Raw genomic sequence first — 24089 nt, 5'->3', positions numbered from 1 at the left:
TTTATCTATTTTGCTTTTCGTCTTTGCAATGGCTTGTATCATATATATTTTTCTGGTGAATAGTAGCAGTTTGCTGCTTCTTAGTTTTTCTATGCCAACCCCTGCAGTGACATTAACTCTTCACATGTGTATGTCTTCCCTGAGTTTGTTGCTCTGCCTAATAGCTCTGGCAAGTTAAAGAGGGCCTGATGTTTGGAGCTTATTTAATAGGCAGTGCGCGTGCATGTGTGTGGGCTTGTGTAGTCTTTAGCAGTGTGCCACGTCTCAAGCCCCTTATTCTTGGATAATTATGCTGCAAGTCCTCAGCCTCCCCTTTAGCCTGAAAACCAAGCTCATTGCGGCCCCCAAAGAGCCCCCGACAAGGTAGAGAGAAAAAAAAAAACAAACCAAGTTGTCCTTGTGCATAAAAGTAGATTCTACTCTCTAACACCTTTTCAAATTAATATTTGTGATGGGCGCCATTCTGCCAGCCCCAGTTTCTGTTCCCCGCCTTTGTTCCTCCGTTTGATGTAATGGAGGCAAGGACAAAGAGGAGAGCAGGCAGAGTGTGTGAAAATGGTAGTTAAGTGGGCTTAAGGGCTCCTTCAGTACCATCTGAAAGGCCTGGACCCTGAATAGGACCCTCGCACTGCTAAGCTGTAGTGCAGTAAACAAGACAGGTCCAGCACAAAGGTGTGTCTCAAATGAGCACAGACACCCTCCTCCTCTTTCGCCTCACCCCGTCTCACCCCGACCTCCCACCCGACTCTGACATCTGGCCAATCCCAAGATCTGTCTTGAGTCCTCGCTCATTCTCCTCCCCTTTTATTCCTTCTTTATTTTTTTTGCTCTCCTTCATATCTTTTCTCTTGTTCTTTAGTGTTTCTCTGCACTCTATTCTGGTGTGTGTGTGTGTGTGTGTGTGTGTGTGTGTGTGTGTGTGTGTTTGTGTTTTGTTGTGCTGGTCCCGGCTGGATGGCTTGCTCCCCCTAGCCAGCCTTGTCCCCAGTGCTTGGGCGGTTCGGCTCTTTTGTTTAGTTAATTGCAATGAGTATAATGTACTAGTCTCTCGGAGGTCCACGAAAGACAATTAGACAATCCCAAGAATTTAATGAGACACCACCAGCCCCAATCCCCCATACTCTCCTTTGAGAAACACCCTGCTCTCCATTGGCACCGACTGTGACGTAGTGAGGAGGGGGTTGCCGTGCAGGTCGTCGGTCTGTGTCTGTTTGTGTGTTTACCAGATTGTTGGTCTGCCCATCAGAGAAATCACCAGAGAGAAAAGACCCAGAGCGATGAAATAGATAAAAAATAAAGCACTTTGTCTAGATTTCAATTTGTACATTCATATGGCAGATTTCCAGGCCTGTTGCACCATGGGACTCTCATCTGAAGAACTGCTCTTCCCGAACAGGACAGGCTTCCCGGGAATGTCCGTGTAATTATTAAGAGCGATTATCCTGTTCAGCCAGTGAAGGGACAGAACACTTGACAGTGTCATCCCCGAAAGGAAGAGGGATTGCCGGGGGGCCTGGGTGATAGACGAAACCCTGGGTGGCCCTTTAAGGACTTCTCCCCACTCCTTTCTCTCTCTCTCTCTCTCTCTCTCTCTCTCTCTCTCTCTGTCTCTATTATTTCTCCCAATGTATTCCCTTTCTCTCTCTTTTTCTGTCATCCATCGTCAACTCTTTCTCAGACCTCTCTCTGGATCATGCCAAGATAAAGCCAGCCTTTTTTAAAACAGTGGAAATACCCATAAGTGATTCATTATGTCTCTCTTCACCTCACATGGAGATTAATTAATAATATCGCTCTGCCATTGTCAAGTGCCCGTAATTCACAACCTTAAAACCTACACTTGTACCACATCATGAAGGAAAGTGTTTTTTTTTCTTATATTCCTTTTGTTTTCCCCTTCTCTCCTCCATTCTTTCTCTCATTCTGTCATTCCTGTGCTTTTTTCCTCCCTGGCTAATCATGGTGTTACAACAAAAGACGGGGCTCCATTATTGCATGTGTGCGTCCCAGAAGAAAGGAAATGAGAACGGGACAGAGGGTGGCCGTGGCCTGACACCGCACTATTAATCTTCCAGTAAAGCCTTGTCAGGCAGAAACGGACACAAATGGATCACTCCCATTAACTGGGGGAGTGTAGGTAAGGGCTTTAACAAGCGTTTACCAGAGTCCATTTTCTCACTAATGAAGAGGGGGAATACGCGACCTCCCAGCCAAACCTGCCAGACCGCACTTAAAGGTCTGGATGGAGGAGAAAAGGTGGGAAGAAGAAGAGGAGGAGAGAAGAAGAGAATATGTGAGCATGGATAAAAAGCTCTGCTCACGGTGCCGACATGTCGTATCAGGCATGGTAAGAGGTTAAGGCTAGGCCACCTTACTGTTCTGCACTGTTCTTCGGGCTGGACTGTTTTTGGCAGCGCTCACCATAATGTGGGAAATATCTGCAAAATTAGATACCTCTTGCCCCTCTGAACATCATCTAACCCCTAGAGTTACACACACACACACCACACACACTTTCCAAATTCTGTAATAGATATTCACGCACAAGGGCGCACAGTTGTCGTATTCTTTGACACCCCAATCTTTTGGGATAAGGACAGAGGACCACTATGGTAGGTGTCATCTCATAAGGGGTTTGCATTTATGCATTTATGTTTTAAACATACGTCTGTCATCCTCCCGAGCTGTCTCCTGAGCTGTCATCTCCGTGGCCAGAGTTCTGTCCACACAGCTCTGAAACCTGCTGGTACTGTGACACGGCTCTCTGGGATGTCTCTGCATTCCAACCACACTCCCAGAGGAGTGAGTGTGTGTGTGTGTCTGTGTGTGGTTTTGTATAAATGCGTATATATGCGCTGGGTTTGTGGTTGTATCTGTGAGTCAGCAGGGGCGACTTGGACGTGGAATTTCTATTGCATGATGTCCCTTGTCCCTTGACGTGAGCTGGATGGGTAAGTGATGGTTTTTGAAAAGCCACATGATAATAAGAGATGTGCTGGAAACGTATCAAAAATCAAGCTGTTGTGGCACAGTGTAATTCACCACCGCCCCCACCAGATGTCAAAGTGTTTTAGTTTAAGTCAGTGATACACAGAAAGGTACTTAAAGAATCACATAATTTCACTTCTTCCCATTTGTTATTGTTGTTGTTGTCACAGTGACTCTCTAAAATGCTGTTCATGCATGTTGTGTACTGAATGATTGTCTTCTGCTTGTCCTTCCCCCAAGCCATGACAGCCATGTGTGAAACCCTCTGGATAGGTTAGTTGATTGTTGATAAGGCAGTTAGATGAATGCATTAGGCTGTTGTTTTCTTGTGTGTGAAGTGGCTGTTAGCAATGAGACCAGTTTCCCGACCACGGCCAGATCAGTGGAGCTAGCGTCATTAAAGAGATAGCGGCACACACTGACCCGCGTGATACCGGAAAGTGAGCAAGAGAGGGAGAGGAAGAGAGGCGCGGCCCAGCCCGTTTGTCTGTTGCCACTGGCTCTGTGTTCCACAGGCTCCCAGGGGAAACTACGAGACGAGAGGAAGACTTCACCTTCCTCCTCCCAGCAGCCCCCCCCCCACCCTACTCTTCCCTCCTCCCCCCCCCCCCCCCACGCCCCAAACATTTTTAATTATATCTTCTCCCAAGTAGTGCGGCTCAGTAACCAAGGAGCTGACATTGATGCATGTGCTGATAAATCCGCAAACACTGGAAACAAGATTAACAAAGATTTTGAGGAAAGGGTGACAGCTAATTTTGCGCAATGGTCGGCGCCTCATTCAAGAGTGATGTTTTTGATAGAGCGAGCCACGCCTGAGAATTCATGCTCCATGCAGGGGAGGGGGAATGCGAACATAGCGCGAGGAGTTCCGCGGCATTTGCACTTTTTAAATTGTTTCTTTTTTTTCCAAATCTATTCCTCTCCCCGTCACTCCGGAGGCCGTCCCAGTCTTTCATCCCCCTTACTGAGCACGTAGCTTCTTTTTTTTTCATCTTGTTTGAATGTGCACTCATAACTTTACATACCATATTCACACTCAACGTAATGAGATAATTCACTTTACTTGATTGTCAACACATTTTGCTACACATGCCATATTTCTATTTCTAAGTTAGTAATAAGTGATATGACATAAAGAAAACATTAAACTATTATTAACCCTATATGATAGTGTTAATTATTTCACAAATAAGGGAACTTGCCAACTAGAGATGGCCAAAGAAATAACTTGACAATAGACAGCCTATTCGTTCAGCTTCTCTGTCTGCTTATTTGTGTGTGTGTGTGTGTGTGTGTGTGTGTTTTTGTATCTGTGTGAATATGTGTGTATATGTGCCAGTCTAATCAGTGTGATCTAATCAGCAGTGTGTATTGTGGAGTCGGTGACATGCCACTCCAGGCCCGTGGTCCTGTCTCTGAACTGGCTCTCAACCCACTGAGACACCGATACACACTCCTCTGAGAGAGATATCAGTCTGCCTCATCACACACACACACACACACACACACACATACGGAGAGAGAACGAGATAACAATCATACTTCCACAGCTGATTCCCTATTTTCCCGTCGTAGAAGCCGCACCACTCTACCTCCTTCTCTCCTCTTTCTCCTCTCTCCAGCCAATTTCAGGTCTATACAGTAGAAACATCTTGTAGATTTCTTTTGTTCTGTTTTCATGCCTCTCTCTTTTTTTCTCTTCCCTTTTTTTCCACCTCTCTATGTGATGTCTCCCTTCTCAGATTCACCTCCCCTGTCTTCATCTGAAGGCAGCTGACAGCTTCTTTCACTTTTCTTTGTCAATTTCTCCTTCTCTCTGTCTCTCTCTCTCTCTTTCTCTGTCTCGCTAGCTCTCTTTTTCATCTGTGCCCCCCACCACCTCTCCTCCTCCATCTGCTTTCGCTTTTGTTTGCCCGGCCCCTCTCCCATCCCAACTTGATAATGAGGAATGCGGTGTGACCCTGACCTCCATCGGCCCTGCAACCACCTCCGACCCCTCCAGGTGACCTCCGGTCCCTGTTTTGACAGCTTGATTAATTACAGAGTGTTATGATTTATGAGAAAAGCAGTATGTAAAAATAATAGACAACAGGTGGCCTTAAAAAAAAGTAGTAGATTTGAAAGAGCTTCTAGTGAGGATTGTGGTGGCGGTAGGGTTAAGGGAGTCGGTCTGTGTGTGTGTGTGTGTGTGTGTGTGTGTGTGTGTGTGTGTGTGTGTGTGTGTGTGTGTGAGAGAGAGAGGATGTGTTTTACAGCTGCTTTCCATGGTAAATTGCTTTTCAACCGTTTTTGAAGGCTACATCGGGTTAATAGGAACATGTCTATTGCTCCATGCATGGTTTCCTTAGTTGCCACAGCATGGATTTCTGAACGTGTATTTGGCCGTATGGTGAGAGGATGAAGGGGATTCCAACATACATGCGTAGCTCCATGTGTGTGCTGTGAAGCATAAACCCAGCCATGTGGTAATGACACTATGGAAAATGTGCTGGAACACACGCATACACACACACACACACACACACACACACACACACACACAAATACACTATATTCTCCGCCACCTCTTTCCTAGGTTACATCCTGTGAAAATAAGCAGAGTAAATGGCAGGACAGAGCCGCCATAGTGTTTACCCTTCACACTTCAAACACAGCTTGTGATTGGCTGTGGCGACCTCCCCTGACTCACGGACCTGTGGTGCAGCTCCACTTAGAGAGAGGTCAGACTCTTGGACTGTTGGAGTGTGTGTGTCACTGTGGTTGTGTGTCTGTGTGCTAATACTGTGGCCTTCTGATTTATTGCCGGTTGCATGATCGCTGCCCTGTTACACTCTCACGGTGTACAATACCACAGCAAGTAGAATGAATATTTTACACATATAGTAAATTTGATCTCATGAAAGGTCACACTTAACATAAAATATAACACACAAACACACACACACACACACACACACACACACACACACACACACACACACCTCACATAGCAACAGTCAGCAACATCGGCAGGACTCCCTCCTAGGTCACAATAACAGGGCAGGGGTGAAGGGATTCCTCTTTGACCTTTGACCCATGGTGGTCCTGTGATGTTCAGTAAGATTAATACCCTGGGCTCAACAGCATGGTCTCATTATTCACCAACACAGTGTCATTTACTGTTAGATCAAACCCAGTGCAGCACTCCGACGCATTTTGCATCAGAACCGGGCAGTCAAAATCTGAATTTGGAACCAAAAAAACCCCCTTTTTTCTTGATCTATTATGTTCATCATTATTTGTAAAAATGTACACGAAATGGCACATGCTACATTATGCAACACATGTACTGTAATTTTATTTTCTTTGTAATTTACCACGGCATGCACACAGGTACTTGTGTATTATTTTACCATGGAGATGGGTATATGCCTAGGTCTGTACATACATACGTTCATTTGTCTACAATGTTTAGATGTGTCCTGCCATTGACCCCGGCCGGCTCAGTCTGTTCATATGGCCGTGCGTCTCGCACCCACCGTGTGTGTTCATGTGTGTTAATGCTCTAACTACCTGTCCAGATGGTGAACTAGAAACATTCATCGACAGCGCTCTTTAAGAATTTCTCATGGTGGTGGAATTTCTTTATTTCAATGGACCTGAAAGGCAAGCTCACCTTTTTGGTGTCATTGTTGTCGTCATGATCATCAGAGAAAGATATTTCATTCCAGAGGTCAGATGGCATATTTTTGTCCAGTCTTGTTCAGAAATGAGATTTTGAAACGCTGCCAAATACTTCTTTGTAACCATCATCATTATAATCATCATTTTCATTCAGCATCATATTCCTTCCATCCTTGGCCCATTGATCTCAGGCTTTGCCTTTCCTCCTTCCTTCCATGTTGTTAGTGGCCTTCAGGTCCTGGGATGCCTCCACTCCTCCCACCTTCCCTCTTTTTGTAGCTTCTCTGCCTCCCCCTCTCTGCTCACCTCTCTCCCTGATTTATACATTAAATAGTTAGGCAGGAGGGTAGGGAGGCACCTATCATTCCATGATCTATATCTCTGTGCCCTCATTAAAAATACATGTGTATGCTTAGGGGAGACAATATAGAATATATAAATCAAAATGCTAACGGCATCAGAATAAGCCTCCTGTATTTATTTCCCCATAGCTTTCCCTCTGTGGGCTGAGGACTCTTCCTGCTTACTGTATTTCCTTTGCTGGTTATGTGGCAAGCACATGTTTGATACTCTAATATTAAAGTATCCGGGAAATATTGTTAATTTAGTATGCAAGTGATTTGATAATCTGCCCAAGCAACACTGCTGGCTTAGACATGGCTTAATATAATATTCCAGTTTCGTTTTTTTTTTTTGTGAAGTTTTTGTAATTGTTCAAAACATTTGATGTAAAACGATATAATCAAATTCATTCAGATTGCTAAGTGGCTATGGAGCTTATTACACATCTGGTGAGACAGCTCTAAAATATCACTGTTGCAGAGTTTACATTCACAGTTGTGTCTTTGCGAATGACACGCTGGTCTTCTGTAAAAAAAAAAGAAAAGAAAAGACAAATGACTTGTGTAACATTTACTTGCACAATCGATAGCTCTGACAATTTCCACCTGGACGGTGATTAATGCTACATCCACCCCAATCTAGCAACCCCCAGCCCCAACCCTGCACCTCCCTCTGTGTGTGTCGTGCTGAGAGCAGATGAAGCAGGCCTCCGAACCCTGTGCGTGCGTGCGTGCGTGTGTGTGTGCGTGTGTGCGTGTGTGTGTGTGTGTGTGTGGGTGTGTGTGTGTTGTGTGTTTATGTGGCAAAGTCTGTCCTGACACTCGAATGCTTGATCAACCATTGAGCACAGATAGTAGCTGAACAAATTCACAGATTCACAGACGTCGAGTATGGTAAATAATTGACACATAAACTGGCTTTGGCATTGCACTGAGTGAGTTACTCAACAGTGTCTTTGTGAGTGTCTTTACGTCTATCCTTTCACTAAGGTGCTGAAAATAGACAGGTCGGGAGGAGCGAGACAGGAAGAGAGAAATAGAAATTGAAACCGAGAGAAAGAAATATAAATGCGGGCATGAAAAAAGAAGCTGAGGCATCAGGGATCTGAAGCTGTGCTATTCTCTTCACTTCCTCCACCCAACTGCTCCACTTTGAACTCATTTATAAATATTCAGCTCCACATATAAACAATATCCAAATGAGCGCAGACATCCATGCCAAGGTTAAAAACTCTGCTGCTTATTACAGACACAACTTGACTAGCTCAAAAGGTTAGCCTCCTATTATGACCTAATCTACTTATGCTCATTAAGATCAAGAAAAAGATAATCATTACCGCAGACTCTTATTTACTTTGACTAAATTAGTGTACGACTACATTAGTGGAAGCGAACACCGAATGCAGTCTTTGAACTTGAAGTGAAAAGTTGAACTTAGAGAAACTTGATTTAATGTGTACTCTTTATTAGAGGAGAAACCCATTCAGTGGGCGATTTGTTTAAAATTAACTCAGAGGGCAGATGGGGGGATGACGCTCCAGTTTGTCTTACTTCTCCTATGCAAACATTTGTTTTGGCTGTTCAATTGATTGCTTAAACATACATGGATGTGGGGTTTAGCAGAGGATAAAAAAAAATGTAATTTCAGCTCATGTATCTCATATGTACTGTATGTGTTGCAATGTATGCCACCTAATTTAGGTGTAATTGTAGCCCATTGTCTTGTTATCAACCGTTTAATTTTGCTATCTTTTTTAAAGACACTGGCGATAATAATATTTAGTAACATGTAGGTCTTCTCTCTGCAAGTACTTGCTTGGCCCCCTGGGTATCGCTAGTTATCAAGAGGATGATTGATTTTGTGCTGACAGGCTGATGACAATCCCGTCTCATCTCCTCTCACATCACCCCTAAGATCCACACATGTCTTTTCATAGTCCCAGTGGTACAGTAAGTATTCTCCCACCCTTCTGCTCTCAGAGAAACATAGCTGTCTGTTTGGCTGGGTATGGGGGGTCTCAGGCTGGTGCGATGTTAAAATGAGAAAGGGGGCACCGTGACTTAATCTGACATTACTGTGCGATCTGTGTGGTATCTTAGCCTCAGGGAGAGGGGGAGTGGGAAAAAGAGAGGGAGAGAGAAAAGAGGGGGATTGGATGGATAAAGGGGCACTGCATGCAAAAAAAGCTCACGTAGAGATGGAGACAGACAAGGTCACACAGAGCAGGGTGGCCCTGACAGAGAGGGAGAGTGAGAGTGTACTTGTTATTACAGTATTTACCTTCCCTCTCAGCTCCTTCATACCTCTTTATTGAGGAACAGTCTGTGTTTTATCCATCTTCCTTCTCCCAGTAAAGAGTTTTGTACTTGCATTTGATGTCGTTTCAGCCACAAGTAACTGAAATGAAAACAAATTGTGACGCCGATGCTTTGCTCTTCGCTTATTTTCCAACTTAGCTTTTCTTCTCGCTCAGCCATTGTGCCTCGTTCAGATCTCAAACCAGACGGTAGCCTGCAGACATCCCTCCCCTCCTCCTCCTCCTCTTATTGGGTATGCCATGCAGGGTGACCCTTTTCCCCTTGTCTGTCAAACCCGAGCAGCGAATCGGTAGCTGCGTATTGCTGAAACAAGGAAGTGGAGCGAAGGCTGTTGAGGAAAGGGAGCGCCGTCTGCTCCGATCCTAACAACCCCCCGACAGAAAACTAATAAAGTAAGCTGCCCGAGATCCAATTTCAATGGAAACCTATGGACGGCACGCTGATTCTCAAGATGTAAAATGCATGCGCACGGATACATAAATGCACTAAAATACAAGTGCAATGCAAAGAAGAGCATTTATATGCTCCTATTCAGAAAAAAGCCACACATGCAACCTCAAATTCACACAACCATACCATCTACTTTTCTCACTGCATGCACCCGTGACCGCTATCAGCCATGCTTTGTACCTGTCAAGTGCTGTCCTTTTCCCTGTGCCCAAAGCCCTGCTCACTACATGAGAGCTCTCACATCAAAGCTTCGCTGAGCTCCACACGCACAGATGAAACACCCTCTCACTCCGGCCGCCTCTCTCCCCGCTCCCGCACATTAGACACATTTCATTTCATTACAACGCCACTGGAAAAATAGAGGTGCTGCTGTCTTAAAGGGACATCTTATTTACTCTCTCTCGCACTTGTGTACTCACTAACATGTGGACACACACACACACACACACACGCTATCTGCTTCCAAATACTGCGACTGGAAGGGAAAATAATGATCTGGTACCATCAAAGTTCTAGTGGACAAGCAGCAACTCATTTGACCATAAAGAGAGCGCATCATTGTCATCAAAGAGTATCGACAGTATTGTTAAGGCAGCGCAGTATGGCTCCAGCTCTGTCATAATGAATCATAAATAATGCTTAATGCCATTATATTTATATTGCGGCTTCATATTTGTTTTCTTTTTTTTTTTAATCTTTTTTTTCTTAATACCTTGTGGTAGTATAGTAAGGAGCGTTTGGGATTTCAAAGACCTTCACAATGCTGCATGTGGGGAGATCGGGCGATGACGGAGGAAGGGTTTCATCACGATGATGAGACAAGCCCTGGTTTCCTTAGCAGCAGCAGTCTTTGTTGTGCTATCTGGTATGGGACAGGCCGACAAAGGAGCGCTAAGGAGCGTCCAGAGCGGGGTGATGGGGGTCGGGGTGCCCCCCCTTAGAGGGGTCGGGGCGACCCTCTTGACCGCTGGCCCCAGGGCAGGGACTCAGTGTGGTGGTGGCACAGGGGCACCCACAGGGCATGGGAAGAGACTTAGCCTGCATACTGCAGCAGAAAGACAAGACTGACCCAACGCTAGAGGACCGTGTGTGTGTGCGTAGGACAAAGGCAAAGTGACCTAATGTTAGCAGTGTGTGAGAGAGAGATTTAGTGGTATAAAAAGCAGGGTGACCCAAGGTTTGCAGTGTGCATTTGTGTAAGATTCACACTTTGACAGCACATCACAACACAAAGATCAGATTTAGCAGGTGTATCCAGTGTGTGTGTGTGTGTGTGTGTGTGTGACTTAACAGCCAGAAACACAAAGACCAAATGACCTAACTCTACAAGGGTGTTGTCTAGCTGTCACAAAACAACGCAGAGACTAGGATGATGCACATTAGCTCTGTGGGAGAAATGAGTTTGGTGGGGTTCGGAGCGTTTACATTGTGCTGTTTAATTTAAATATCTCGTTTTTTAGGTTTATAGGGTTGGTATATACAACTAGACAATCACAGTAGTAAGTTATAATATTTGTTGTTTTTTAAATAAGAAAAATATATACAAATCACATTTATAAAATAGCATTATTTCAATTTAAGTTAAATCATTATTGTTTTAAATTTAAAAAACAATCCCCAATTGCTTTGTTTTGTTCGGTCCATCAGCACCAGATTCATTGTTATATATTTGGTTGACGGAGAGAAGAATAAGAGGAGGAAGTGTCTGGACAGCGAGAGCAATGTTGTCCTGACACCAACACAGACCTCTCAGTGTTCAAATAAATGATGGTTTCCGACACAGAGGTGAACTCGGCGGCCCTGCTGCTCCAGACTAAGTATGCCGACGACACTGGTCGCCTTTACAGCGATGTCCTTCTGGGTGACTGGACAGCTGAAAGGGTTAGCACTGTTAGCTCGGTTAGGTGTGTTAGCCTCTCCAAAGGAAAAGGCCAATAGGCTATAGGCCACTCAGGGTTAGCATAAGGACGCTAAAGGCTAGGAAGCGGGCCACTTGAGGTTACCAATAGTATGCTTAAGGCCAAGAAGGGTTATTGACCAGTAAAGGTTAGGGTAAGAGCGCTGACAACTAAACATGGTAGTAGGCCACTCAGGGTTAGCATCAGAACACATGGGCCAGTGTTGCTAAACCATTAACTTTTGGCCTTGTGAACCAGGATTAGGGGAAGGGAGAAATGCACACAAAATGATGTGGTGGTGGTTTGGAAGTGTGGAAGTGCAAGATGCTTTTCCTGTTTCCTGTCATTCTGTCCTTCTTTCTATGGGAAATATATCAAATGTAATCTTTGTGGGAATATGTTGACAATGCAGTGTCCTTTTTATTTTGTCATTGTTTAGTTTTCTCATATATATATAGTGTATTTATCAGTATTGCATTTAATTATTTATTGAATTTAAATTGTGTCTTGTTTTTATGATGTTGCTGCCATAGGCTTAACTGGTCTTGTCAGTTATTTTATCAGGCTGCCACCAGTGGGCAGTGGCACAAAGCTGGTGTGGATCTGGTTAGACCACATCTCTCTGTCTCTCCTTCCTTCTCTTTCTATCTTTGTCTTAGCATTTCATCTATCTATCTATATCTCTCCTCTTTTACCCTCTGTCTCTTCCCCTCTCTCCTCTCCTCTACCGCTTCTATTTCTCTGTCATCCAGCGATCCATCTGTCTGAATGTGCGCTCGCTTGTGTGTCTGAACTTCTGTATTTGTGTGCAAATGTCTCTGTGATGTCTGCAGGCTGAATTAAGTCACCCTAATAGATCCTCATCCATTACCTCTCCAACTTTCCTTTTTCTTCTCACGCACGCACACGCACACACACACACACACACACACACACGCACACACACACACTCAAACACACGCACGCACGCACACACACGCACGCACACACACACACACACACACACACACACACACACACACAGAAAAATAAAAAGCCAGGTTTGGCAAAACAGAATTTGCATACAAACTATAGTGTGGGCATGCTGTTTTTTAAAGTCATAAATCACTCACTAAAAAATACAATTAAACTTGTTGTAGCACCTTGTTGGAGTAAAATACAAAACTTCATTCCATCATCTAGTAGATGTAATTACGTAGGAGGAAATTCTTTAGAGCTGAAATTAGAATTTTTCAAAATACCTTTGTTGAATTATTAGTAAAAGCTGATGTAATAGTGGAATATCTTCTTTTTTTTAAAAAACACAAATGTAATAATTAGCAATTTGATCATGTCGAGTTTTCTTCTCACTTAAAAATGCTTTCTTAAATGTATCATCTTTATATTAATAATAAGTTTAACATTACAAATATGTCCACCGGGGGAAGGAGAGCCTACTCTGAATTTGAAAGGGAGTGAGAATCAAACTAATTTTATAATCTGAATAAGTGAGAAAGTGTCATTCTGCCGTTGTCAACACACGGCAGGTGCTAAGGGAAAGGGTGTGTGGCAGGTTTGATGTTGATGGGCACAGGAGGGACACACACTCATGCTGCGTCAACAGAAGACAAGCACATTGTGTTAACACTTATTACGGAAGAGGAGACGTGCCGCCTTGAGGAGACAGTGTGTGTGATGGCGATTTGCAGAGGAAGCAGAGCAACGCAGCCTCTCTTAACTCCCTTCTCACATCTCCTAAAGGTCTTTTTGTCAGCACCGATGTCTTTCGTACTCTTTAGTGTGTGTGTGTGTGTGTGTGTGTGTGTGTGTGTGTGTGTGTGTGTGTGTTTGCACTGGCGGATACCCACAAGTTTGACTCTTGGGGTGTGTGTATGTGTATCACAATGGGGGTTGTGTGTGAAAAGCACAACCAAAGTGAAACAGGAATCCATCCATTTCCTGCTTTAGTTTCAGAGTGCTTGGGACAATAAACATAGTTAATTAAAATGGCTTCAAAGTTGAAGAAGTCACCAAAGGCTACAAGAAAACTTCCTTTTTTCCACAATACGTTTCCCTTCTGTCATTCTTTCTTATTATAACCACATATTTCCTCTCTACTTTTCATTTTTTGGTGTTTTGAAGTAGTACACTGATTATTATAAATATTAAATCAAATATTATGTTCATGTGAAAACTTTCTCAGCTTCCAAAACATTTTTTTTAAAGGTTTGGTCTGTAGTGCTGCTGTCTGTAGAAGTCCCAAACACACAACGACACGCACATACACAGATACATATGCAGTTGCGGCTAACTCTTTCGTTGAGTGATGGTGGGATCGATTGGGTGTGATATTAAGTGACACATGGCCTTTAGAGTCACTAAATGCTACTCACCAACTGAAACCACCGGTGCTGAATTTCAATCCCCCAGTTACTTCTCAGGCTTGTCCCTGCAGTGACACTCTCTCCTCTGTCTCTTTCTCTGCCATTTCTTTCAGTCTGGATTTCCGTCATTCCCCCCCAGTCGTTTCACAATCTGCCTGTTGTTGCGGTATTATTTGCTCATAGATATCCACTACCGAGCTCTTTCTCAAACACCATGAGCCACTACCAGACATAGACTGAGCACGAAGGTTTCTGAGCTTCTGAGCTTCAATGAAACAGAGATTATCCTAAGAAGGTTTGACAAATTTAATATAGTTTTTTTCTGAAAGTACAAAAACAACAAACAACTAAAAAACAACTCAAACTGCTCCGTCAAGATTACATTTTAGGTTTCATAAAGCATATACAGTACAGACATTTTCAAAAGTAACAAAATCTCCAATATTTCGGGTATTAAAAAGGAAAGAAATACACAATCACACTTGTTTTTTTTTTACATTTTCTACATATCTCTCTCTCTTTCTCACACACATATTTGTCATGCTTTCTACCTAAATATACATTTATTTAATTGATATACTGTAGATATAGAGCTATCTCCGCTATAAACATTTTGCAGCCTTTTGTCTTCACAACTTGGTCAATTTGTAAATTTTATTTTTGCATTATAAGGCACTTTGTAATAAAAGGCTCATTACAAATACAGTGTGTTATATATACTACATAGATATATAGATATATAATTGATCAATACATAAAATATCATAAATGCTTAACACATAATATGAACAGTATCTGATGTAGATTATGCTGATGACATGGCTCTAATACACATACGGATGTTTCTTTTCTGTTTTAGGAGGGCTATGGTGTGATGGTGCTCAACCCCAACGAGAACTACCTGGAGGTGGAGAAGCCAGCCATGTCCTCTCCCCTGCCCTCTGCTACTGAACCCTCGGACGAACCTGCTGAAAAGAGGGAACGCAAAGATGATAAAGAGGGCAAAAAGAAGAGAGAATTTTATGAGAAGTACCGTAACCCACAGAAGGAGACGGAGACCGAACAGATCCCTATACGGGTATGTCGGAGAGAGAAGGAGGAGAGACAGAAAAAAAAGGCATGAAAGAAGTGTTCGGAGAGCCGCGGCAGAGGGACAGAAGGAGAGATGTCCGTCAAAAGCAGACATGATGGGGGAGGTGGACAGAGTGACAGTTTAGGGTTGTGGGAGGAGGTAGGAGAAGAGACATAGGTGAGAAAATGGGAGGTAGGCATTTGGGCAAGTTTGGAAAAGACAAAAGTGGCAAGCAGGAGCCGGGAGGAGGAAGGTAGGAGGGGGCTAGCTGAGGAACCTAGGGAAGGAAATGTTAGGTAACGGGATGAAGGGAAGATGGGAGGCAGAGGGAGAAAGAGAGGCTCTTGTGTGGTCAGCCTGTGTGTGAAGAGGTTGGCCGTGCTCCAGTCGCCTCTCAGTGAGCAAGTGTTAACCACATGGCTACCTCCCTCTCTCCCTCTTCCTCTCCCTCTTCCTCTTTCTCTCTCTCTCTCTCTCTCTCTCTCTCTCTCTCAGATGGTGGTCTGGTCAGTGCAGCTCTGGCCCTTTACTCTTGTTGACCGCTGGGATTATTATCTCTCTAACACACACTCTGCAAACACACTGCAACATTCTTATCATGCCACACTGACCGTACACCCCCTAATCATTCACACACACGCACACACATATACACATATACACATGCACATACACTTAGCCCGGCCAGTTTACCTTGTGGTCAAACAAAGGAAGCAACCCTTTGAATAAATCTAGTTCCATTGTGAAAATAAATATGGGCAAGAGATGAGAAATTAAAACAATTTTGTCCTCTTCAAAGATGTCTTTTGTTTATCCCCTGCCAACAAAATTCATAATTTGCCTCCTCAATGGGTTCCAGACATTTTTTTTTACTTTCTTTAAAGCTCTCATTCAGTAAGATTTTGAAGATTAAGGGCACACTGAGCTTGGATTTTTCCCCTCGGTTTCATTCCTCATCGATTAGCTGTGCCTTAGTTTGGTTGATGGCAGAAACATCACAACAATACATGTTCGTTTGTGTGTGTGTGTGTGTGTGTGTGTGTGTGTGTGTGTGTGTGTGTGTGTGTGTGTGTGAAATACGTCAATCTCTGGTGTCTGACAAGAGTTAGGGCTGCTGTGGGATTAGCGGGCAGCGTGTGAGCTGTCAACGCAGGCTTTTTTTTTCTCACCCCCCTGGCAGTACCTTTACACACACTCTAATAAGGGATAATTAGCCGCAGTTCTATCTCACTCTATCACACTTCTTTACATGTGCGCTGGTTTCCCTGTCATACAACTGGTGAACTTGCTTTACGTTATCTGACATAAAGCTTTTCTGGTAAACAATCCATTATGTTGTATCACAGTAATGTAGTCAAACTTACTCACACCTACTGTCACTTGTACATATATTTGATGCTATAAATTAATATCCAAAATACATTGCTTATTGCATGTGAGTTATATCATATCCCAACTGTGTGTGTATATAGATATATGCATGCGTTCTCTACATTTTGTCGAGTTACATTCAAAGGAGTGTGTATTAAATAGTTTTATTTTCAAGGTTTAATTTGAATGATTCTCATATCATATAATGATTTTTTTTTCATTTCTCTTTTTCTTCATATATATGATAAATATACATGTGTATGTATATATATATATATATATATATCTTCTCCTCCTCTTTCCCTCATCTTGCCTTAAATCATTAACACTCAGTGACATAAGCAGTGTGAGATCATTATCACAGTCCCAATCAAGGTTCCCCTATCCTACGAGGAAGCATGCAATATTACTCACATCTTGATATTGGGCTCTGCTCACTTTCCCCACGCCTGCATAATGCATGCTGGACAGGGTCAGATGCATTGAGACAAGGGCGGTATGCAGCAGTGGTGTGTCTTTTTGAGACTGCAGTTTCTCGGAAATACTGTGGAGTAACAGTTGAAAGTCAGGACAGACATCATAATGAGTAACTGAGGAAAATACCACAACAGGCTGGCGTCATGTCAAGTCACTTTTCTGCTTAATGTAAGATAGCAAATTGATAATTGATTTTGCAGTCCATACCAGTGCAGGATCCTGTGTTGTGGCATTTTAGAACAGAGAGATGAATTCAAATTAAAACGCTGTCTGTCTGTTTTTTTCAGACCAGCAGGCTAATACAAAATTATCCTCATTAACCAGAAAATAGGGGTCATGTAGAAGGTTTAGATTTTTCAGCCAAATACACTTGTCCTGCAGATGCAGGGATTGCAAGACTCGGGATAACGATTAATGAGTAAGCAGGTTGGCTCTGTGTTGGTGCCCCTAGAATTTTGACCTTTGACCCAGAAGTCAGCAGGATGTTGGTATGTATGACCTCGCCTCTATCGTCCACGCCTTCTTCTGCACTGCTTTACTCTCCACTGCTCTGCCTCTGTCCGCCCCAGAGTAAGCTGTCACACACACTCGCACACACTCATACAAGCACGCACATAAACACACAGGCAGAAATGCAAGGGCACACACAGCCGACAGACAAAAGAGTAAAGGAGGTGGAAAAAGAACTACGGTTTTACAACTACTTTAAAACTACAAGTTTTTGTATAATGTCATGAAGTCAAAAAACAAACAAAACAAAAGAAAGATTAATTTGTAAATTGCAAAGTTCATTCTAACTAATTGTTGGTAAACCAGTACAGGAACTCAGAGTACTCACTTTCAGAGTAAATGCTGCTTAGCTTAAGGACAGTGAAAGGTAGATGGGAAAGGAGGGGGAGCAGTGTGTGTGTGTGTGTGTGTGTGTGTGTGTGTGTGTGTGTGTGTGTGTGTGTGTGTGTGTGTGTGTGTGTGTGTGTGTGTGTGTGTGTGTGTGTGTGTGTGTGTGTGTGTGTGCGTGCGTGCGTGCGTGCGTGCGTGCGTGCGCGTGTATATATCCTTCTGCTTTACCTCTGTTAGTCAGGGTGGGTGGTTGATCAAATCAAACCTCTTTAGCGGGGCTGTTTTCATCTTTTTCACAGCACTCACCCACACGGGCACACACACACACACACACACACACACACACACATCAAACCTTTTTTTATTCACTAACCTTACACTCTAATTCCCGCTGAGCTCCCAGACCACCTGCACACAGCCATTCAGAAAAACAGACACTTCAATATATACCTCTACTCCTCGATATATAATGAAATTTAATGAACATTACACAAAAACACCATAAACTTAAATTACCACCTGTCTTTACCACCTTAATTTAGATTGTACATTTTTATTTTTTTTTTTACTACATTGACTCACTGACACACGCGCACACATATGCAGACACACACACACACACACACACACACACACACAGCCCTCTGATAGAGTTGAGTTGATTAATACGCTTCCTTACACACATTAATAAGCGCTTAACTGCTTTTAGGATTCTTACTTTTTAGCCTTGGGTTCATAGTGTGCAACCTCTCAACCTTATCTAATCCCTCTCCTCTCCTCCAGATCACACACAACTGGGCCATGTTTAGGGGGATGCTGGTGGAGGAGGGATAGAGAAAGAGAGGACAGAGGGAGGAATGGAAGGATAGAAGGTCTGATCGGAGGGATGCTGATGAGGATAGTGGAGGGGTGGGGCGGGGGAGGGCGCTCTCTTAGCACTTTGCCATATAGAAGTTTGGGAGTTCACTTTACTCTGAATTTTAGCAGTAATCCAGTTAGCTATTTTCTGTCAGCCAAGCGGAGGAATGGCAGGAACAAAAGGCACATTCATGGGCTTAAGAAGCTTCCAAAGAGTTCACTCAAGGCTGGCTGGCTGGGATTAGGCCAGCAGGCCCTGGAAAGAAGGGGAAAAAAAGAGCAAAGGGGACAAAAAACAGAGCTTCGCCTTTCTTTAAGCGCCATTTATTTTTATAAATGACTGGAATACTTTTCTCTCTTATTTTTTTTATGCTGTTCCTTTTAGCATCTAACCATGTACTTTGTTCAGAGAGATAGAGAGATAGCTAGAGAGGCCATCACTCCAATAGCATTTTGAAGTAGCAGATTGAGGCTATTCCTTAACTGTTCTTATTTTCCCACTATATTTAGCTTAGGTTTAGATTGAGACCGGTGGTCGTCTAATGCTTTCACTATGATATCTCTCTGCTTTTCTTTACAATGATTCTGTTGTCACAATCATACCAAAATGCAGATATTGGGGCTCTTCAGCGTGGTTGTGTTTCCACTCAAAGCATTGGTTATTTCCCTTGTGTTAAACCATTTTTCTTACCCGTCACTCTGGTTAGAGTCGATGTGAGACCCTCTTCTAAGGGTAGGAAATAAAACTCTTTTATTTGATTGTATTTTGGGGGTTTTGTTTTGCATATCATACCTTTACTTTTTTCTATCTTCAGTGCAGATCAGAATGATCTTTATTGTCATTATTCCATGTACAATGGCATTTTGCATGTTGCTGGACTCTGTGGAGTATTGTGGTCTCCAATTTCTTGGAAACACATGTCTTGTACTGTCTCATACTGGTCTGACTGTTGTGGATTGTACAGAGTGTGTTTCCTAAAGGAAGGAGCATACATTATTTAGGCCCTGCCTCTCCAAGACCCATTATTCCCAGCTGCAGCTGTCCACAGGGGCTGGCTGAGATCCTTGTCCTTGTCTGTGTTTAGCAGATGATGTCCTGTTTCCCCATGTTCACACTGTATTACAAAACGTCCTGAGGATTCACTAAAGCACACACACTTATACACACTCGCACCAAAACTTGATTATAAACATTAAGGCATGGACACACAAGCACACACACACACACACACACACACACACACACACACACACACAGGTAATTGTATTTGACATGGCGCTACAGTGTTTCTCTATGGGACTGGCTTTTTGCTCTTTGTCACCTTCACCCCTTTGCCCCAGTCTGTGGCCCACAAGCAATTATACAGACAGGGTTTATTTGACCTATGTCCTGTGGTCGTGCCAAGAAGTAAGGCTCAGCATATCCAAGGACAGGTAGGGACTCGATTAACCTCTGAACTTGGTCAGAGGAGAGGGCAATAACCAGGGCTAGAGGGCAGCTCACCTGCTTGCTGCAGAGAACAAATTGGCTATATGCCATCTTTGTATTTGGGTGTGTATTTCTGTGCGAGTGTAAAAGAGAAATAACTTTGACCTGAGTGCATGTGTATCTGTCCATAGGAGCTAAGTTTCATGTTTAAGGCCACGGTACAAGCACACTGTCATGTGTGGGACGTTTTAAATTCCGGTTTATCTTCTCGTCTTAACAGTGAATGCGTTCGACTTTTCAAAGTTTTAAATGGGAGTGAGTCTGTTAGACCCTGTGCTTGTTAGTGTTTGCATGAGCATATGTGTTATGTGTAGTCCGCAGCATCTGTGTATGTACACCTACCTGTGTGTTTGTGTGTTTGCTCAAGGCAGAACCATTGTAGCTGGTCTCAGATCCCTGCTCCCAATCTTCTAGTCAGGTCAACCATCAAACACATCCATCCTGCCCTCCCTTGCACCTCCCCACCCACTAAGGCTCTCTCTCCTTCTCTTTCTCTCTCTGCACACAACCCTGTTGTGGATACAGGCTGACCCGAATAAAGACATACACACACGCACATACACACAAACACAGCACCTCAGGGTCATCTTGGAACAAACACTGCCTTGTCTGCCTCCCCGCTCTCCTTTGCCTTATGTCAATTAATGGCTCGCAGTAATTTCACCTGACAATTCGGGCGGCAGCGCGAGGCTAGCCGAGATGTCACAGTGATGACCTTTCTGGCCCGCAGCCGCTCCTTTCTAATAAAGAATCTCACAAACCCACAGCAACTTCCTTTGTACTTTGTTAATGAGTTATTGATTTGAAACAATGCCCTGGCAAATATTGTCAGAGCAGACTGACCCCAGCAAGGTCATGCTATTTCATTGTATACAGTCTGAGCACGCTAATCTGCACGTGGGATGACATGGACGCAATAGTTTTTCTCCTTTCCCTGGCTCCCTCTCTCTCTGTCTCTCTCTCTCTCTCCCTCACTTTCTCTCTCCTCATACTGTATATCCCTTCATTCCAAAGCCGAATAACACACCTACACATTTCTCTCACTCTCTTACCCACGTGCACACAGTTTCCCCCCTCTTGTTAGTCTTGCACACGTTTTTCACCTCGTTCTCGCTTTCCCCCGTCTCTTTCTCACATCATTATATTCCCAACTCTCCATAGGTACTATACCTGCTAATTACCCACAATGCCACAGTCATTATTTTCCCATCTCTGCCGCTAATTTGCTCCATACCTTCCTTTCCCCCACTCTAGCAGACCCATCAGCTCCCAGACAGCTTCTAGCTAACTTCAGCTCTCTGTCGGCCTTAAAAAGAGAATAAAGAAAGAAACAAAGACGGAAAGAAAAAAAAGAAAAAGAGATGGCGAAGCAGTACACGTCCCAGACATTGATTAGAATGCAATTGCAAACAGGTGTCGTTGAGGTCCCCTTTTTAATTACATGCACAGAGACATGTACGCAATCACGCACACAAACACAAACTTACTTACTCTAATAACCTTTTTGCTAACACCAAACGTAATTATGTACATTGCTTATTTAATATTGAATCATTAGGCCAAATGAAAACAATCCTGTTCTGTGCTGATCAGGACCTATTAAAGAGTATAATGACTGGGGCTGCAGGTGGGTTTACCCAGTGTGTGCCCCGAGAGCAGGAGGGGGCTGAGAGATTGAGAGAGATCGGTAAGCCAGTCAGAGTTTGTCTGTGTGTGTGTGTGTGTGTGTGTGTGTGTGTGTGTGTGTGTGTGTGAGAAAGCTCTGGTGTAATTTGTGTCATTTGTTTCTACCTCTTTCTTTGCAGGAAAGAACTCTCAAATAATATTGTTGTGTGATGTGTGTTTGTAATACTTGTAATTTTACTTCAGCTCTCACTCTAACTGCCTCTTGATAAATACTTGGCGTTTTTGCAAGATTTAAACCAGCACTGCCCAAGCGAAAGAGTCCAAACCCAATAAAGTTGTTTAGGGATGCTGTGACACTGTCCTGACACTTCTGGCTCCCAGTGAAAAGTTTCTTAGTGTAAAAAGTATAATGGCTCTTATCCACTAGATTCCTTCCGGTCCACACTGATCACCATCTCCCGACTTGAATATCCAGCTTCCTCAAAGTTTTCTGAGGTCCTATGTGTTTTGGAGGAGGAGGAGAAGGAGGAGGAGAAGGGAGGTTCAGGGAGGTCTGAAGTGGTTGTTTGTCAGAGTGCGTTGATGTTGTTAGATTCATTGTTTCCTGTGTTGGTCAGACACTGGGTTTGTGTTGGCGTTGAGGCTGTTATTCCTCTCCTCCACTTTCCTCTCCCTGCTTCTCATTACAGTGAATAAACACAGGGCAAGTATTGGACCGGACAACCTTTGAAGAAACAAGAGTGTGTGTGTGTGTGTGTGTGTGTGTGTGTGTGTACGAGTTTATACCTGTGTGCATGCAATTATGTGTGGTTTTGGAAAGGAGTGTGAGTTGTTATTGTGTAAGTAATGGAAAGAACTAAATTGAACAAATTCTTGAAACTAGACAATTGGAAGGCAAACACATTCAACAAATGAGTAACAGTTGGAACCACTTATGGACTAAAAGTGGAGTACATAGTCATGCTCAATGTCGTGTAGCAGGTTGTCTAGTCGTTTTGATGGTGACGTAAGTTATAACACATCATCAGAGTTCTGTTGATTGGGAAGCAGTAACTTGGCATTAACCACATTTTGGTTAGTTGACTCACTGCAGTCTATGGGGCTGTGTGTGTGTGTGTGTGTGTATATATATATATATATATACAGACAGGCGACAAATTAAAGGAAACACTAACATAAAGTGTCTTAGTAAGGTGTTGGGCCATCATGTGCTGCCAGAACAGCTTCAATGTGCCTTGGCATTGATTCTACAAGTCTCTGGAACTCTGCTGGAGGGATGGAACATCAAAATACTTTGGAGAAAGAACAATGACCAAAAGTAAGACCAGAGATTTATTTGTTTGGACCGACGACAAGGTCGAACTTTTACTGAAAGGTATGTTAGCCTACTTAACCGATAAGACCGACTGACGTGGATTGTCGTTTTCAGGGTTTCCAAAGGGTTTCTCCCCATCCAGACTACAACACAACAGGGAGTTCTCAAAACCAAAACAGGGTTAGCACTGTTTCCAAATGTCTCCGTTTGAGTGGCTCGGAAACGCTGTAGTATTGTGGACACAAAGTATAAACGTAGCAAAAGATATTAAACGTAGTAGTGTGGATTTAACCTAATGCGGGGTACACACCACACGAGAATCAAGCCGATTTTGGGCACGATTTCTCCCTCCCGACAATTGTCAGCAAAGCCCTGATTTATTTGATTAGTTTCTAAAGATTATCTTGCCATATTTTCCTTTTGTGTGAGGTATGTATGTTATTGTTTTTACATCCCTTGATTTGCTCGGAAGTCCATCCTGGCCGCAACGATTTCAAATCGCAACTATTAATCATGTTCAATATTTGGGATCTGTTTTACCTGGGTCGGGCTTCTGTGGGAGAGCGGTGCTCAGACGGAGCTCATATCGCTGATCGGTGGATCACAGAGGGAGAGTGAGTGTCGAGGAAACAGGGATCATAACAGCGCTAACCGCTACAGTGCAAACAGAGCATTAGTTAGCTCCACGGTTAGCTCAAACTCACCGGGGTGTCCTGGCTTCCGGGGGAGAGCGTTATCAGTGGGTAACCTCCATATGAGCACCGATCTCCCGCAGAAGCCCAGCCTGGACAGCGCGGCTCTTCCGTCGTCGCCATATGGTCATGCAAGATTTCTAGTTTTGAGATTCATGACTCGTTGTCTGTCAATGGAATCTGTTAGTGTGTGGTGTGCTCTTCCGGCCAAATTATTGCTCTCCACACCCTATAGTAACAAAACTGTTAAATCTATCATTGCATGTCGTCATGTGTGGGGTCACTCACATTTTCAGCATCTTTTAAGATTTGAAAAATCTTTTA

General features: G+C 43.5%; 1 protein-coding gene across 3 annotated transcripts in view; it reads left to right on the top strand.

The window, feature by feature from the left end:
* fam172a (family with sequence similarity 172 member A) overlaps positions 1–24089 on the top strand; it is a 166979-nt gene that overhangs the window by 46808 nt on the left and 96082 nt on the right. For all 3 annotated transcript variants that reach the window (XM_031308745.2, XM_031308746.2, XM_035994353.1), the window contains exon 7: positions 14885–15103. In XM_031308745.2, the coding sequence (XP_031164605.1) occupies positions 14885–15103 (219 nt within the window). The remainder of the gene's footprint in view (positions 1–14884; positions 15104–24089) is intronic.

This window comes from Sander lucioperca, chromosome 2, assembly GCF_008315115.2.
Source record: "Sander lucioperca isolate FBNREF2018 chromosome 2, SLUC_FBN_1.2, whole genome shotgun sequence".
NCBI classification, from domain to species: Eukaryota; Metazoa; Chordata; class Actinopteri; order Perciformes; family Percidae; genus Sander; species Sander lucioperca.
Note: the sequence above shows the minus strand (reverse complement) of the source record. Positions and strands in the feature narration are given on the sequence as shown.